The sequence below is a fragment of the Larus michahellis genome, chromosome 5, assembly GCF_964199755.1.
Source record: "Larus michahellis chromosome 5, bLarMic1.1, whole genome shotgun sequence".
NCBI classification, from domain to species: Eukaryota; Metazoa; Chordata; class Aves; order Charadriiformes; family Laridae; genus Larus; species Larus michahellis.
Window position 1 is genome coordinate 9,362,603 of NC_133900.1, and position 15,952 is coordinate 9,378,554.

Genomic DNA, 15,952 nt, shown 5'->3' on the forward strand with positions numbered 1-15,952 from the left:
CTGAATTGCACACCTAGGCTAAAGGCTCCAAAAGTTAAGTAAGTCCCAGAGCCTAGCTGAAAGAGTAGAAAACGTGGGAATAAGGTATTTTTTGGCAAGGATGAGATGAACGCACAAATAAAATCCTACATAAGCCCGTGTTTGAGTTTCACTGCCTTTCCCGTGACTTTCTCTCGCGTGTTTTTGTTTGCCTTTATCTCAGGTTACGTTGTGTAGTTCCTCCCCTCAGTTATAATTCTGGTTTACTTGTGATGATTAATGCTGAAATGCCTCCTAATGCGCATCCTAATGTTTAGGCATGGTAAGATGGGTAACTCTTAATGTTTGCTCTGGTCTGCTTCTTGACAGTGTGTCTTTCAGGCAAACTGAAATACTTGACAAAAAACAAGCGCCACTGAAAAGCTGAGCCCCTAGCAAAGAAAAACTTAACTGAAACAACCTGAGAAATAGTTAAATGAAAACAAAATTGTAAGAGAGCTTGGGGTGGGGGGTAGAGGTAGAAAACTTGCTGGAAGTATTTTAGCGAACTCTTATCCTGGAGCAATGTCCGCTTTTAGAAAGCGCAGAATAGTGCCTGTGAAAATCTCTTATCTGGATTGTCCTGGAAATAATCTTATTCACCATTAAGTGCTTTTAGATTGTAGCTGTAGAAGACAGCAGGTCCCTGCTCGGCAACCAAATGCTTTTATTATAAAGTTTATCCGGATTTTTACATACCGTGATCACTGACACTGTGTGCGTGTTTACATTCACAAGCAAAAGCAGTTAACTTGCAAGAAATACATATTTGCACGCATTTTAAAAACAGAAGAAAAATCTCACTGCTAAGTTAATAAAAACATTAAGTTTAAAGGACTATGCTGACAAAGTGCTTCTAAGCTGTAAAATCTGGGAAGTTACAACGTAGGCTTGAAAATACTGTTTGGAATTTCACATCAAAAGCAAAGCACAAAGTATAACAAATGCAGCGAGGCGTTAGGCCCCTGCTTAGTGAAAACACTGTTCTGCGTGCTCTACAGTAACGCCTGTTAAATATACCTTCGAGGCGTGCCGTCGCAGTTCTTGAATGGAATCTGCTGCGATGGATTTGGGTGGCCCTCTGTCTCCCACACGTTACATGGCAAACAGTGGTGCTCAGAGAGCACGGATGCCCTGGTGAAGACAGTGGCAGGAATCTCTTTCTGTTGAACAAAATACGTTCTGATGTGGCCGTGCCGAAAACAAGAAGTAAGAAGGCTGACGTGCAGCGGTGAAAACCATCAAGACCAGTGGACTGAGATGACAGCCTTCCATTTCGGAAATTGCGCAGGCTTCAATTGATCAAAATCTGATCCAGCCTCCTTCTCCTTGCTAGCACGACTCGTTCTCATCAATCTCCATGGGGCTTTTGCCTTGGGAAGGAAACAAGGAAGGAGAAATGCCATTCTCCGGTATAGGCAGCAGGGATGGCAGGCATCTTTCTTGTAAGATTGGCGCTTCAGACAAGTGTAAGTAAGTCTCAAAATAATCCACGGACTCCCCTTCTTCAATCTCTGCTAAAATCTGGTAGTCCCCAAAACATATGATGCACTTCCATGGCAGGTCAATTTTGTTTAAGTACCCCAGTTCTGTTTGGTCCACAAGCAGTTTTGTTTTCTTGCTCATGTTCTTGATCTCAAAACAAAATTCTGAGCTGTCCAGTTTCCTGTAAAACTGCACTGCAAACTGAACCCGAGAAACGCGAGTGTCCATTAAGTTATAACGGCAGACATTAGAATCGCGGCCGAACTTGGGCATTTCATCTACCCTGACCTGTTCTCGCTTACGGAAATTCAAGCAACGAAACATCATCTTGTCTTCTTGGCACGGATGGTAAAAGGTCATGTGGAGACATGTTACTGTTTCTTCAGTTCCAGCTTCTTCAAAAGAGGTCATGATGAAATGAGTCCTCAGAACTACAAGAGAGAAGTAAAATCACAGCATGAAATCACTGCAGTACCAAAATAAACCGCGTTTTAAAAATGTGGCATTAGAAGACTTCATATACTATTGTCCAGTGACAATTAATAGCAAATTGGCTGCCAGGAAGCGTAACAAAACCACTGGAACGAAGAAGTGCGACTTGAGCCTACCCACACCATGGCAACCATCATTTCCCACCGTTTTGCCAAAGACTCGTTGGGTGACCCCAGCGAAGTGACAGATTGCTTGGGGCTGAACTCTTCCCAGCCGCCGGTCTCTGCTGCAATGGCTGCCAAGCACTTCAGAACTCTGCAAAACACCCACCACTGTAAATTGCTGCCGACTAGCTCTTCACGAGGATCTCGCAGGTAGATTTATCTTTGGAAGATGCATGTCACTTAGCAGGTTTACCTTTTGGACTTAAAAGGGAGCATTGGTCTGGGCCTGGATGCTAACAGTGTGGTCCTCTGGATAGAAGGTAATATGACAGACTGGTTTCGGTTGGAAGGGACCTTAAAGACCATCTCGTTCCAGCCCCCCTGCTCTGGGCAGGGACACCTCCCACTAGACCAGGTTGCTCCAAGCCCCGTCCAACCTGGTCTTGAACACCTCCAGGGATGGGGCAGCCAAAACCTCCCTGGGCAACCTAACCTGTTCCAGTGTCTCGCCACCCTCATAGCGAAAAACTTCTTCCTAATATCTAATCTAAATCTACCCTATCAGACAAATGACTCTTACGCGTGCCGTCTGACTGCAGGCAGTAATGTTTCAAATGTGTATGAAGCACTCTTTGGCTCTTTATTCTGAATTTACCTCGTGTATGAAGCGTTTAAAAGTGACTGGTGTGACAGTATGTAAAAGGACTGCAAAAGCTGGAATATCAGCAAGACCTAAAGGAGGAATTGCCCCCAACTCTAGGTCTTTCCCTGTTGCAGAAATCCCAGCAATCTGCTGCAGAAGTACTTAACGAGGCATTAGAAATAACAAGTAACTTTGGCGTTTTGGTTTGTGGTTTGTTGTTTAGTTTTTCGGGTTTTTTTTAAGCTTCTCAGATGCAGCGCAGAGACACTTGTTTATGAACTAAATTCTGTTCCAATGTCTGAGCGACTGCAGCGTGTCGAAATAAAATCTTGAGACACCTTAGGAGACACAGTGATCTGGTCCTCTGTACGTGCAAGGCCAGCGTTTTCCTGCACTGAAACTTAGTGTAGAGAAAGAAAAGGCGAAATACTTAAAGTAGGAACCAGAGAATGAGCTCTTGGTAACTCACTGGCAAAAAGCGTGAGCAGCCATTGAACTTGTCATGTTTCTCCTAGACTGCAGTGAGTTCCCGACACATCACGCACCGATTCTGAGCTTTCTCACCAGCTCTAGTCAGTGAATGACGCTGAAAAGCAGCTTGCAATTTAATCTGGCTTTTATTATGGGTAGGTGAATCACCTGACTTATGGTTTTGTTTTTTTTTTCAAGGCTGAATTATACCACTGTACATAAACTCCAAGCATGGTGAATGGTGGTATGTCAGCGCGTTAATTTCTGTGTGAAACCTCAAAATCGCTTCCTTATTATACAAACCTCAAAATCGCTTCCTTATTATACCTTACTTGGATGTCTTCCTTCTCATACCTTACACTTACTCAGTAGTAGTGGTTTAGCGACCTCGGCTTGCTTACTTGAAGTAGGCTACCACAGTGACTCTGCCAAGCCTAGGCGGTTAGAGAGAGAACTTCAGCGAGCTCTCGGAGCTCACTTTAAAACACAGAGATGGCCCGATGGCAGGTTATTCCTTAAATGGGAGGATGCCAGATGTTGTTCAAGGTCAGTTTGAGTTGAAGGGGGAAACCCAAGTCATTTCGCTGAGTTCACAGATCAGCCTGCAGAGAGAGGTTTCTGGCTCGAGGCTGGGGCTGAATTTGGTAACAGCTCTAAAAGCATGTTCTGCTTCCGTAATTGGCTTCTGAAATGCATGAGGACTGGGCAAAACACAGGAATATAAAGAAATATATTTTGATAAATGTGCAGTGTATACAACTATGTATCTGATCAACACAAAATGTTGGCTTTGTTCACGTTTATGAACTTTACAAATGGCTACATTCGTTAATTCTGTCTGCTCGTGTGCCACCTCTGGCATCCCCAGCTCAGCTGCCCCGTCCTCTGTTGAGGGTTTATTGAGGCTGGACTGGACACAATTTCACATAAATACTGCGGGAGTTTCTGATTACTCGGTTGTTTTGGACAGGAGACAGATTTCAGAGAGCTCCAACTGGAGGACGAAACTTTTCTACAGTTACATCCAGACGAATCCTGCAACTCTAAGGTACCCATTGCACTGCTGTTGTCTGTACCTTAATTTGAGTCAAGAGAGTTGTGATTTTACCTCTTTCCCTTCTCCCAACATCCTCATTATCCCCATTTTTAGAGACCGGGGGTGACACGGAGCATTAGGATTACGGATGCCCTACTTGAGAACCGCCGGGCTCCTGTTTGTTCAGCGATGTACTCAAAAGCTATAATGCTCTGCCTTCCACTTATTGCTCGGGGAGCTCTGCCAGTTTGCTTTTGCAAATCAAAACGTAAGCGTTTTGTTAATTAACTATCATTTTAAATGACCCTGAACTTTGAGGCAGGGACGGTGCAGAACCCGCTTCCCCAGCACCTCGTGGAAGGCGGTCGTCTCTCCTTCTAGCCTCTCCCAAACGCCACGCTGTGCTCTCCAACCTCTATTTTAACCCTCGCCAGACCCACAGCTCGTCTTCCAAACCCTCCTCAGCCCCCGGCAGCTCCGTCCCGCCTCCCCCGGTGTGCCCGTACCTGTGAGGCGGGTGGGCGGCAGCGCCTCCAGCCGCCTTCCCTCCGGCGGGTGCTGCGGGGCGGGATGCGGGCTCCACCGGCTCCTCGGCGCCCAGGTGCCTCCGCGGGAAGGCGGGGAAACGGCGGCGGTGGCGGGGGTTGGCCCCGGGGGCGGGAGGCGCTGGGGCTGCCTTAGCACCGCCTCGGCCCCGTGAGGTTGACCTTGGGTTGTTTTTCCAAAAAGCCGGAAGGGGAGAGAAGAGAAAAAAAAAAAAAAAAATTAAAAATAAGCCTCAGCCGTGTCTGGGGTTGTACGTGGGTGTCTGAAAATCTGGCGCTCGTGAGTGACTTACTCAAACCCGTGGTCACGGGCGACGCTAAGGGTATGATCCAGAGTTTGCAGGCTCAGGTTTCAGGCGAAATAATTTCAGTTTCACCCCCCATATCAACACTTAGAAGAGTAAAATGCTGTAGTAAGCAGCACGCTATAAGCATAACGGTTGAGCGATGATGTTCTTAAATCGGGTGTTCTAAAATATTAGGTGTTCTAAAATATTAGGTTATTTGCTGTAGCAGTGCTGCTTAGACTTCATTGCACTGCCTTTGGGGGGGAAAAAACCTAATCTTTCCTTGGATGCTGATCTAAGATGAGCTGAAAACTTTCCATTTTACTAGAAATCCTGAAGCGGCCCTGCCCATCTGGTAGGAAAAAATGAGCAAGTCTCTCTTCATTCGGCTGCTTCATTTTTCTTAGTAAGCAAGATTACTCCCAAGCAGAGAACGAGAGGCAGAATGCAGAAAAAAACCCGTTTGTTTGAATCCTAAATAGTCAGTGTCCTCCCTTACCCGTGCTTGTACAGTGTTGCAATGAGCACGGTGGTGTGCCTCGATAGGTTTGATTGCTTTGGCACGGGTGGTGAAATGTAAATAATGTTGGTTCATGTAAATAATGTTTCATTTTGTGGGTTTCTTCTATTTATTCAACAAGCAGGTAAATCGCTCCTGGGTTGATAAGTTTCTTTGTAGTTCTTGTGGAATAGCTTTTATCTGTACACAGGCGAATACATCTGCTGCCTATGGCCTTTTCCCCATGGATCAGAAAAAAGAAGGGGTTAGACTGTGTTCTGCAAGAAGTCACGTTGAAAAGCAGGGAAGGAAAACGGCTCCTTCCACGTTTCTCCCTTTGCAGAATGCCTTTCCTGCAGCAGGCAGGGCTAGGTGTGTACGCTCACACGAAAGCACTTTGCTGCCTTCTGGAAAAGCCGGAGTTGTGCAATCCTGCTGTTTATTGCATTTCTTGATGGCTGTAATTCCTGTCAGCCCTTTGATTCCGGAAACAGCCTGCTTCCCGTACTGCGAGAGAGCTTTTCTGTTAGGATTATTTCAATATTTGTACCTGCTAAGGTATGTAAGTACTCTTCCTTTTTTTTTTTTTTCCTAGGACAATGTAACCTCATATTAACTACATATTCCTTATTAACTTATGATTTAAATATAGCTCTGCGTGATTTTGTACAGGAGAGAACAGGAACTGGATTTACTGGTTCTGTCTTTTGTAAGTGTATAACTGGTTGAAATGCTGCCAGCTTCAGGAAAACAACTCCAGGTTTGCCCGGTATGAGAGGGGGGGGGAAAAAAAATAATTCGGGCACTCTGTGCTTGGGGGTTTTTTGTGTGAACTTCCTGCTAAAATAGTTACATGGTTTACTAGAGTTCATTCCTGTATAACAATACCTTCCTGTTTTTACTGAAATTTCTTTGGTCAAAAGCAAAACTGCACATAAAGCTTTGTAGGGCTGAGCTGCGCTGCGTGGTGAGCAAGCCGCTGGGACTTGGGCCAGGGGAGCTGGTGTCAACATTAACCTAGTAGCTCTCGCTGCTGTCTTGTTTTGTGTTGTCTGCACAACCCCTTCGTCCCCTGGGGTTGTGACTTTACCCAGACGTGCTTTTTCCTTTTCCGGAGTGTGAATCTACTCTGATGTCCCTGGAGTTACCACACGGATAATCGAGGTCATGGAAATTTGAGCCTTACCACAGTGGCACACGGCATTCCCCTGCATTACTAAGATGGCATGGGGTATGAAAATAAAGATGGAGCAGAACCATGCTCTCCTTTCAAGTTGCCTTCCAGCTGGCTGGTTTTTGGACACCTGTATTCCTTGTCTTGCCAATCCCTGAAGAGGAGGAAGGTCTAGGAAGAGTCATGCTCTTTACTTTAAATGGATGTTTCCTGCTTGTGTATGCCTGGTGTGGCTTCTCTGTGTAATTATCGGTGGCACATTATCGATGCTAGACATTTAGGCTAATTAAGTATTTGTAATGCGTAGGCTGAAAGACTGGGGTGCTTATGGCTTGGCTGTGCTGGTGTAATGTTTTTCTAACAAATTATTTATTAGGCTTTGGATAACTCCAGAGTCTAAATAGGCAAATCTGGAAAATGGAAAAATACTGGGAACTCTTATATTGTTTTCAGTCATGATGGGCCTTAAAAATCTGAGTCAGTGAGGGCCAATATGTTTCTTTGTCTTTCTAGGAAGTTCACGGTAGGTCAGAAGAGTTCTGGAAGGTGTACTCTGGGTTAGTGAGTGGAAGGAGTGGTTTTGGGTAGCTATGTTCGAGCTATTTCTTTCTCGAGTGACTCAACGTGAAATCTTCCTTCCTGAGCTTCCTTCCTATGCTTTAAAAACCCTAAGAAACTTTCTATTTCCGTCTGCTATTTAAATTGACATGATTAAAGTCTCTTTATCCTGTTGGACCGACACCAAGTCTGACCTGATTTCAGTGGCACTGAGATTTCGCCACGGTTCTGTCCTTCCCTCCTAAGGCCAGGCTTTACATGTGGTTATTGAAAGCGCAGATGTAGCGCTTAGGTTTGCCAGCTGTGTGACAGGACAGGCGCGGGCGTAAAGGGTGTCTGCACTTGTAAATGTTGCATAAGGATGACTTCTGTGGTTTTCCAGTGGCCTTTTTTTGGGTTACTGGCTCTCCCGCTCATTGGTACAGCTTGTCAGCGGTGCCATCGTGTGAATACTGAAGCAGATGCGGTGACCTAGCGAGACCTCTCATCTCGAACTTTGCATTAGAAATACTTGCAGTGGATTTGAACGCGGTGGGGTTTGGTTTGAAGGAAAAAGCGTAGAGATGCTGTTTTTCTGCAGAGTTGGCCTCTCGCCACAAGGGGACATGAGCAATGCGCTCCTGTTTCCCTGTCATGCGTGCGAGAGATGGGAAGTGCATCCTCTCTAGTGAGGCTAGCAGTGAAGTGCTGCTTCAGGGCCATAAAATCCAGGCTGCTGGACGTGTTTCCTTGTGCGTAGACGATGCTAGGGTATAATAAGACTCACTGCCTACACGTGTAACGTGCGTGTAGGGTTCAAATACCAGCCTCTGCCCTCCTGCTGGTCTTCCTCTCTGCTTCACAGCCCATTTCTGGATCCAAAGCACCTTAGTGCTGTTGAGGGTACAGGGGCGGGAGCCAGTAGGTGGCAATGTGTGACCAGACATGGGGAACCACCGTTTGTTTTGGGGGTTTTGGTGTTTTGTAGGTTTCGGTTTTGTTTTAAGTCAGAAGCTTCATTTTGATATTGCAAGAGCTGTTGTGGTACTTGTAAGTTAATGGTTGTAATGACAGTGGTGACGTCCAAGAGTGTTTGGGAAAGGCGTAACAGAGTACGCCAACAACCTGTAGCTAGGTTCTGCAGTGAGTTATTATTACTGTACAGCAACCAAGTGTCTCATGTTCAGACTGAAAAGAAATAGGTCCTTCTGGAAGACACGTGTATTCCAAAAATAAAGCAAGGTACTCAGCTGGATTTCAGCGCGAGAGGGCGGAGGTGCGCTCACTGAAATTTTAGGTGCTGATGCCAAGAACAGCTCCGCTCCATGACGCAGAGAGACGGTCTTCCAAAGGAGGAAGAGAGAGCACAGTTCCCTCTATGTTTATCGGCTACTTTGCTCCTTGCTTACTCAGGAAAAAGAACACATCCATTTCCCATCTCATTTGACCTGAATAAACTGATGAGGAAGCTCACCTTGACTACTGAAGAGAACTATTTCTTACAAGATGGACTTTGTTTATGCCACTCTCCGAGTTCTCCTTTTCTTTTTCTACATCATGGCCTGCCCTTGGTCCTCCTTCTGAACCCTTCTGGCTTCTCCCTTTGGCTTCTTTCTTGCCTGTCTGCTATCTCAGTTTCTCTTCCATCTTCCTGCCCCTCTTGCTGTCTGTTGTTACTCCCTCTCGCCATCCTCCTGATTGTTCTTCCTACCCCCTCTGTCGCTCCCTCCACCCTTTGTTTGTTTTTTCTCTGGGGCCATTCTCCCTCTATCTGGATTCTTTCCCTTTCATCCGCCCCACTGCCCTTATTTTCTCTTTCTCCCTAGTCTGCTTTTACTGCTCAGGAATAGACACCTGTGGAGTGACTTACAGGAGAAGCGAAACCATGCAGTCGCGGGGCAGCCAGGAAATAAACACTGGGAAGAGACTGGGAGGTGGAACAAACTGATCTGTCTGTTGGCAAGACCCAGCAGTGGGTCCTTGGCATTTCCCTCCTTATTCTGTTGAAACAGAAATAGCTGGTAGAGATCTAGGGCGAGAAAAAGACAGCACAGCGAGGACGCTGTGGAAAGAGGAGGAGGTGTTCCTTGTGACTTGGAGCCCCTTCTTATTGACAGCTATGCCTTTGGAGGAAGGTTCATACAACTTGGTGGGAGAGAACCTCCTGTAATTCCAGCTTTCATGGGACAAGAAGTAGAAAAAGAAGTGTAAGAGAGGCTCAGTGCCATGGAACAGGTGCTTGCTTCTTGCTCAAAATGAAAAGTAAATCATCTTTAAGCCCTGATACAGATGAAAAATTGTCAGCTCTGCCGTGCTGTCTTTTTTTTTTAGGTTGGAACAAAGCCTGGAGCCTTAAGTGTGTTGGAGCATCACGTTTCTCCAAGAGTGTCTTAATGAATTTCAGTAGAGCTGAAAATGAAAAAATAATTTGTGCAACTCAGAAGCACAAATGGGGATGTGTAGTCGGTGCGCAGCTGCTGATCGTAACTGTGCTCACAGGATTCCCCTGTGTCTTCTAATAGTTAGAAAGCTGTGGGGTTTTTGTTGGCGAGCCCTACTGGAGTTCTTTGTTTACCGATAACCGTGAGTCCAGCTTTTCAGTTATTTGGTGGTCATCTCCTGCCTTTGTATGTGGAGGTGATTTACCAATTGAAATTTTGCTCCCCTAGTCGTATGCTACTACAGTTATAGCTGGCATATACATCTCCCAACATTTGTTATTTGGTAGAACTTCTCTCAAACTAGAAAGAGAAAATACTTGGCGTACAGATGAGGCTTTTCTTCTGTAATTGCTTCCAAGCATTATGCAATTCATGTGTCTTTTTTTTTCCCCGCCTACAAATATCCTGTGACCTTCCTACACGTGACCTATGATATCGTCATGATAGCTCAGTTTTTAACCTTGTCAGATTCACAAGCTGTATGAGATTGAACCTTATCGAGGCTTGTGTAAGAGAAGTCCGTGTTGCTGTGGGTAGCCCAGCATGCAGCGTGACACCTTGGCTTGAGATCTGTGCGATAGAGGGCATGCTGGGAAGTTGAAGCTCCGTCTTTCACATCAAATCTCACGTTAAAGAGCTGAACGAGAGAAGGCTTGGACTAGTGTATTACGACCATCAAGTGAGGGTTGATCAACCTTTATAATCCCACTGATCGACTGTGACCTTTAGGAGACCAACAGTGTTCTTTGCAAGAACTAGAACAACGGTCCAGGTTGATTACAGTAGAGGTAAGTATGTTCTCCCTAGGTCATAACCCTTGCCTTTCAGTTGGATGTTCCCTGCTCTTTGCTATTTCCTCTTCCGCAGCACTAAACTGAGGAAGCTGCACTTTTCTCCAAGTGGCCAGATACCAGCAGTAATCAAAGGCATCACAGTACATAGTATGGCTAGTGGCAAGTATTTTAAATACCGGACTGGGAATTTATAAGCTTCTAATGATAAAATCTTATTTGCAGCGTTAAAAATTCTATTTCCTGTTGCTCTGAGGCAAATCTATTGGAGTGTAAAAACTGACAGTCAGTGAAATGGTTTGGCTGAACGCAGGAGCTTCACGACTTCAGAGCGCTTTGGAATAGTCTCCAAAACGCCATCTCTGTGCTTCTTTACATTCGCCACACGAGGGACAGTGCGGTCTTGTCTCCTAGGTATATAGTAGCAGTTCTAAATGGGTTGGATTATCGTCTTTTTGGATGAGATACTATTTTGATAGCAAGGAGCTTAAACGTTCCCTCCACCGGGACCGAGATCTTACCACAGGGATTGAATCTGCTCACTCTGTCCGGTTTGACATCATTTAGATGGAGATAATTTCATGCCTACAATGCAGACTAAACAGAGCCAACCTTTTCAGCTCCCTTCAAAAGCAGTAATTGAACAAAGAAAGTTATTTTGAAGAGTTAAAGATGAGCACTAAAATAAACTGTCTTTTGCTGATACATAGCAGGATCAGGGAATCTAGTGTTTCTTATTTCCCCCCCCCTTTGAATTTGTATAGCTGCTAAGGTGCTAAAGATTCCACAGTCTGTGCTGTGTGGCAATAAAAACTCTATTCCATTATCTCAGTATATAGTGTTTAAGGGCACCCAGCTGTGAGAGATGCAGCCTGCCCTTTTTTTTTTTTCTTTAAAGATATATATGATCGTGTCCCAAGCTACTGTACCTGTGATGTCTTTATGTTGTGGAGCTTACTGTCACAGTACAGCGCTATGCGTTTTCCTCAGATGTAGGCTTTAATTGTAGTTTCTAGTTGAATCAGTTTGGTATTGCTCCTGCTTTCTAGCTGGCATCCTAAAACTAAGTGACTGAAAAATAGACCTGAAATAAATGTGAACTTTGCTGAAATAAACGTGAGCCTCTCCGCAGAAGGGGATCTAAGGTGAAATAGAAGCAGAAAGAGGGGACAGGAGGGAACCACGTTACAATAAATATTCTCACTTTGGCATCTTTTGTCTCGCTCTGGGTTATACTGGCTGTCGCCCTTTCAGGTTGAGCCATTGTAATCTGTATTTCAGAAGCCTTGCTGGCCCGCGAGAGAGAGGATTTGCCCAAGGAAGCAGGTGCCTGGTTCATCTTTACCTTTTATTGTTCTGATAACCCTCCCTTGGAGCAGTCGCTGTCTGGTGGTGTTCATTTAGGAACAAGGCATTTGTATTACTGTAGGCATATAGGCTCCGGTTGTAAATTGGCACTGAGAGGTGGTGAAGGCAGCCGCGTACCTCTTCCCTCTTGTGCAGTTTGGGACCAGGGAGAGTCTGTCCCTTCCAGAAACTCTTGGTGATGAAAAGGGTAGGATTTCGCAGCGCAGGGAGCGTCAGTTTATGGCTCTGTGTATAGTCTCACAAGGGAACACTGTTCAATAGGCTTCAAAGTGATTCAGCCGTGGCATAACCGTGGCTGTGGCCACATGTAATATAGCCTGTAGCTCTTTAAAGAGGATTAGCCTTAGATCAGGGACAGCATTCATTGCTGGATTTCATGTAAAGTAGAATATGCTAATGAAATGGAAATGTCTACAGCAAACATTGCATAATATTGTAAACCTCAAAATCGAGCATTGTGTCTGGATATCTCTGCTGGAAATCAAACTTCCATATTCTGTTTGTTACTTGGAGAAAAACTGAAGTTTGTAGTTATCACCCCAAGCTCTCTGTAGTAAATCAAGATGTAGTACGCGGTTTTACAAGCGAAGTTAAAAAGAAGACAACAAGCATTCTAAGGTAACTTTTCAAACAGTGTTGAATGCTTTAATGATGTCCTAGCTCTCCAACAGAGACAAAATCCACAACATCTTAAAATATCTTCATTTGGGTTTTCTGCAACGAGCGTAGGCTTGGTTTGATCCTCCATTCGCTCCTCAGCTGCCCTGCCGTTGTTTTAAACACCATGTTTGGGCTTACGAGAGTTTCAGCATCAGTCCTGCGGAGACACAGTATTTCTGACACGCGTTTCTCAGCCAATCCATCTTTTTAAGGCACTTTCTGTCTATACGTCAGCCTCAACTGGCATTCCGGTGGGCTTGATTTGGCTCTCCTCTTTCAGTTTTATGCCAGTCTTTTGAATGCTTGAAGTCTAATATTGTCTATACGTGAAAAAAGCCCCCAGACTTCAAGGGGACCTGCGATTCAAACTGTCTGGCTTGAGATATTGTGAAGGATTTTGTTTGCAGAAGGTCATGAACATCTCTCAGAAAATTGTTTTAGTGGGTGCAGTGGCAAATTACTGGCCACGTCTGAAAGTAGTATTGTGTTGTTGCGTGTTAAAGAACCCTTTCTTACCGTATTAATGCGCTGTATGTAGTATATTAAACCTAGAATCATCTTAATGATTCTTAATGTCGTGTATTTGTAAGCTTCACTGGAAGCTTGTTACCCTGATACGAAGTTGACTCAGTGCCTGGACTCGAAACCTTTGCCTGCGGAAGCATTCAGACCTGCTAGGGGTGCTTTTCTCCTCGCACAAGTAAGCAGGCATTCACGTGAGGCTTTGCCTTATCGGTGTGTATTTGTGGCCTGGGGTTTGATGCCCACGCGTCACATCCAGACAAATGCTAGATAGAAAATACAATGGTAGACGTTATATACCCCGATGGGCCCTTTTGCTTTTGCATACCTAACAGGTGATGACTTGAAGTGCCTCATCCTGGTCTGCTGGGGAATAAAAGTCCAAAGAAAGCCTTTGGGAAGAAGGTTCCTTCTGGCTATGTTTCCAAAACGTGCGCTTTCATTACTTAGTAGTTTTTTCTCTCCGCACCGCTCCATATCTTAGGATTTTATTTCTTATGGTGGTGGATGGGTTGGGTTGTGAGTGTTGTTCTTTATTTTTGCCGTTCGGAAGGGTTTTTTTTCTATAGACGTGGAGGGTGGTGATACATATTCATGAAAGAGAAGTCTTTCCAGCCCGTGCTCGCATTGACAAAGACTTAGCTGTTTCACACAGCAAGCTGACTGGAATTGTGTGGGGCCTGCCTGACCAGATTAGAGCAAACAGCAAGCTTATTCCTCCAGTCGTCAGGCCTCCCCTTCCTAACAATTTCCCCAATTGTCATTTTGACAAGGCTGTCATTAGGTGATGGCTTCTTTTGGCCATTTTCAGATAAAGATAATTTCCTTAACTTCCATTTTATTTGACAACAAGTAGTTTGGGAGAGAAAGGAAGTGCTTCAGTAGTTTATGGATTAAGGGTTTGTCACTTCAAAGGCATCTTTGATCTAAAAATATGTGCTGTACCAAATTCATTATGTCTTTTTTTTTTTTAAAAAAAGAACTTTTAAATGTATTGATCTGCCCCTCAATTATTCCCTTTTTTGCATCCCCTAGAAGTACGTGGTATGGCAATGGTGAGGGGAAAGCACCCAAATGGCCTCTGAGAAGTCATGACCAGGGCGAAACAACAGGTGCTTTTGTTCGGCACCCAGTGCCGGCTCTGTCCCAGATCTGTTTTTAGCCAGGGGTCCCGTCTGCCCCTGACGAGGGAGGGATGTGCGCCCGGGTGTAGAGCTGGCTTCAAAACTGGGAGACGGAGAAGGCGTTTCATTGAGGAATGGCTTGTTGCATGTTTTGTATTTGTCTGGGTCGCTCCTGTGGTACAATTGAGCGCCCTAAAAACACAGATCTCAGGCAGCGAGCGTTTAGCAAACTGGTTTGTGTAGTTTGGTGATCAGTTTTGACTCCCCAGTAGCCGCTTCTGCCAGCTCCATGGGGTGGGCAGTTGCCATGTGGTTTTGGCTTTCTGTGGGTGATTGTGCCCCCCACTTGCCACCTCCCTGAGTCCCTACACCCTGGCTGTTCCTACAAAAGTGCTGGCAAATGGCCTTCTCTGATTAAGGGTAGCTTTGAAGCCAAGCTCTGGAGCTCCTTTATTTTTTTTTTTTTATTTTTCAGCAGGAGTAACTTTGCTGAAGCTCTGTTTTGTGTCTGTGCTGCGCTAAGAGATCCCAAACCTCACACCAACAAGCACAACCAGAAGAGCTCTTTTCCTGGTCTGTTTGCGACTTAAATGCTCTGCCACAAAGCACTAAGCTCAGGTTTGGAGCAGGCAGCTGCAGCAGCCATTGAGGATGTTGCTTTACCCAACCCCATCCACCCGAGGAGGCACGCTCGGCGTTGGGCTTGATGATCCTGATGGGTCCCTTCCAACTCAAGATATTCTGTGATTCCTAAGTGCAGGTCTGCACTGCTGGTACTCTCTCTTCTGGTACTTTGTTTTGCGCTGCCGCAGCGAGAGCGGGATGTGGTGGAGGTTTTGAATACGGATCGAGAGCCGGGCTTTTGCAGCGCCTGCCTCAGCTGTGTCAGGCACCGGGCTTCACTTTGACCCCTCCTCTGCTTTTTAGGACTGACGAAACTCCGTTCTTTGCTGTAGCAATGTAAATCCGTCGCGGTAGCCCATTACGCTTGGCTTAGCTGAGGCTGGGATTTGTTTTGTATTAATATTAATATCTGTTCTACCTAATTACTTCAGCTTTTTCTGTAATGTTACCTCTGTATTATTATATCCAGCCGGCTAACCACCTCCTTGCTGCTGGAGGCTGTTCTTGATCCCATTTCTAAACAGAAGCACTTCTGCTCTGGCTGGGGTAGCTGTGCAGAGGCCGGCTTTTTTTTTTTTTTTTTTTTCTTCCCCTTTTGCCTGCTAATTGGCTGAGACCACCAGAATTTGGAGGACACAGATGTCACTGATAGTTTGCCTAGGGAGCACATTCATGCCCATCTGTTGCAGTCTAGAAGGCTGTTCATATATCCACAAGGCCTTCATTTAATTCCTGTCAGAAAGTAATGTAAATCCAGTTTACCTCAGAGGTCACAGCCAAGATTTATGCCAATGAGCCCCCTGCAATTTACACACACTGTAGTTGTATAGGATGAAAAGAAAGCCTTTCATGTTGGTGCATATTAACAAGAAAGCTTGCCTTAGGAGAGGCTTTTTGATTGAGGTTCTTCCTTATTTTAATACAGCCAATGCCAGTTGGTGTATCCAGCTTTACCAAAAGAAAACATCTAAGCTTTAAGCCAGAGAAGTAAACTAACTAAATAAATAAAGCCCTTAGCAAATCGATTATTTTTTTTTTTTTTAAAAAAACCATCTTTTCTCTTTCATGTGGCAAAGCCTCTGCGTACTGAAAAGAAAGGTAAATGCTCTAGGAAAACACGAGCATGTGTGC

The 15,952-nt window shown here is 45.1% G+C and overlaps 2 protein-coding genes across 3 annotated transcripts in view; one reads left to right on the plus strand and one right to left on the minus strand.

Moving 5' to 3' along the window:
• AP1AR (adaptor related protein complex 1 associated regulatory protein) overlaps positions 1-15,952 on the plus strand; it is a 41,888-nt gene that overhangs the window by 19,841 nt on the left and 6,095 nt on the right. For both annotated transcript variants that reach the window (XM_074588616.1, XM_074588618.1), the window contains one exon: positions 4,184-4,261. The gene's annotated coding sequence lies outside the window, so the exon portion shown is untranslated. The remainder of the gene's footprint in view (positions 1-4,183; positions 4,262-15,952) is intronic.
• TIFA (TRAF interacting protein with forkhead associated domain) lies at positions 662-5,248 on the minus strand. Its single transcript, XM_074588619.1, has 2 exons — positions 4,756-5,248; positions 662-1,934 (listed from the first exon to the last, which is right to left on the minus strand). The coding sequence occupies exon 2, from the start codon at positions 1,912-1,914 to the stop codon at positions 1,351-1,353; it is 564 nt and encodes a 187-aa protein (XP_074444720.1). The 5' UTR covers positions 1,915-1,934; positions 4,756-5,248; the 3' UTR covers positions 662-1,350.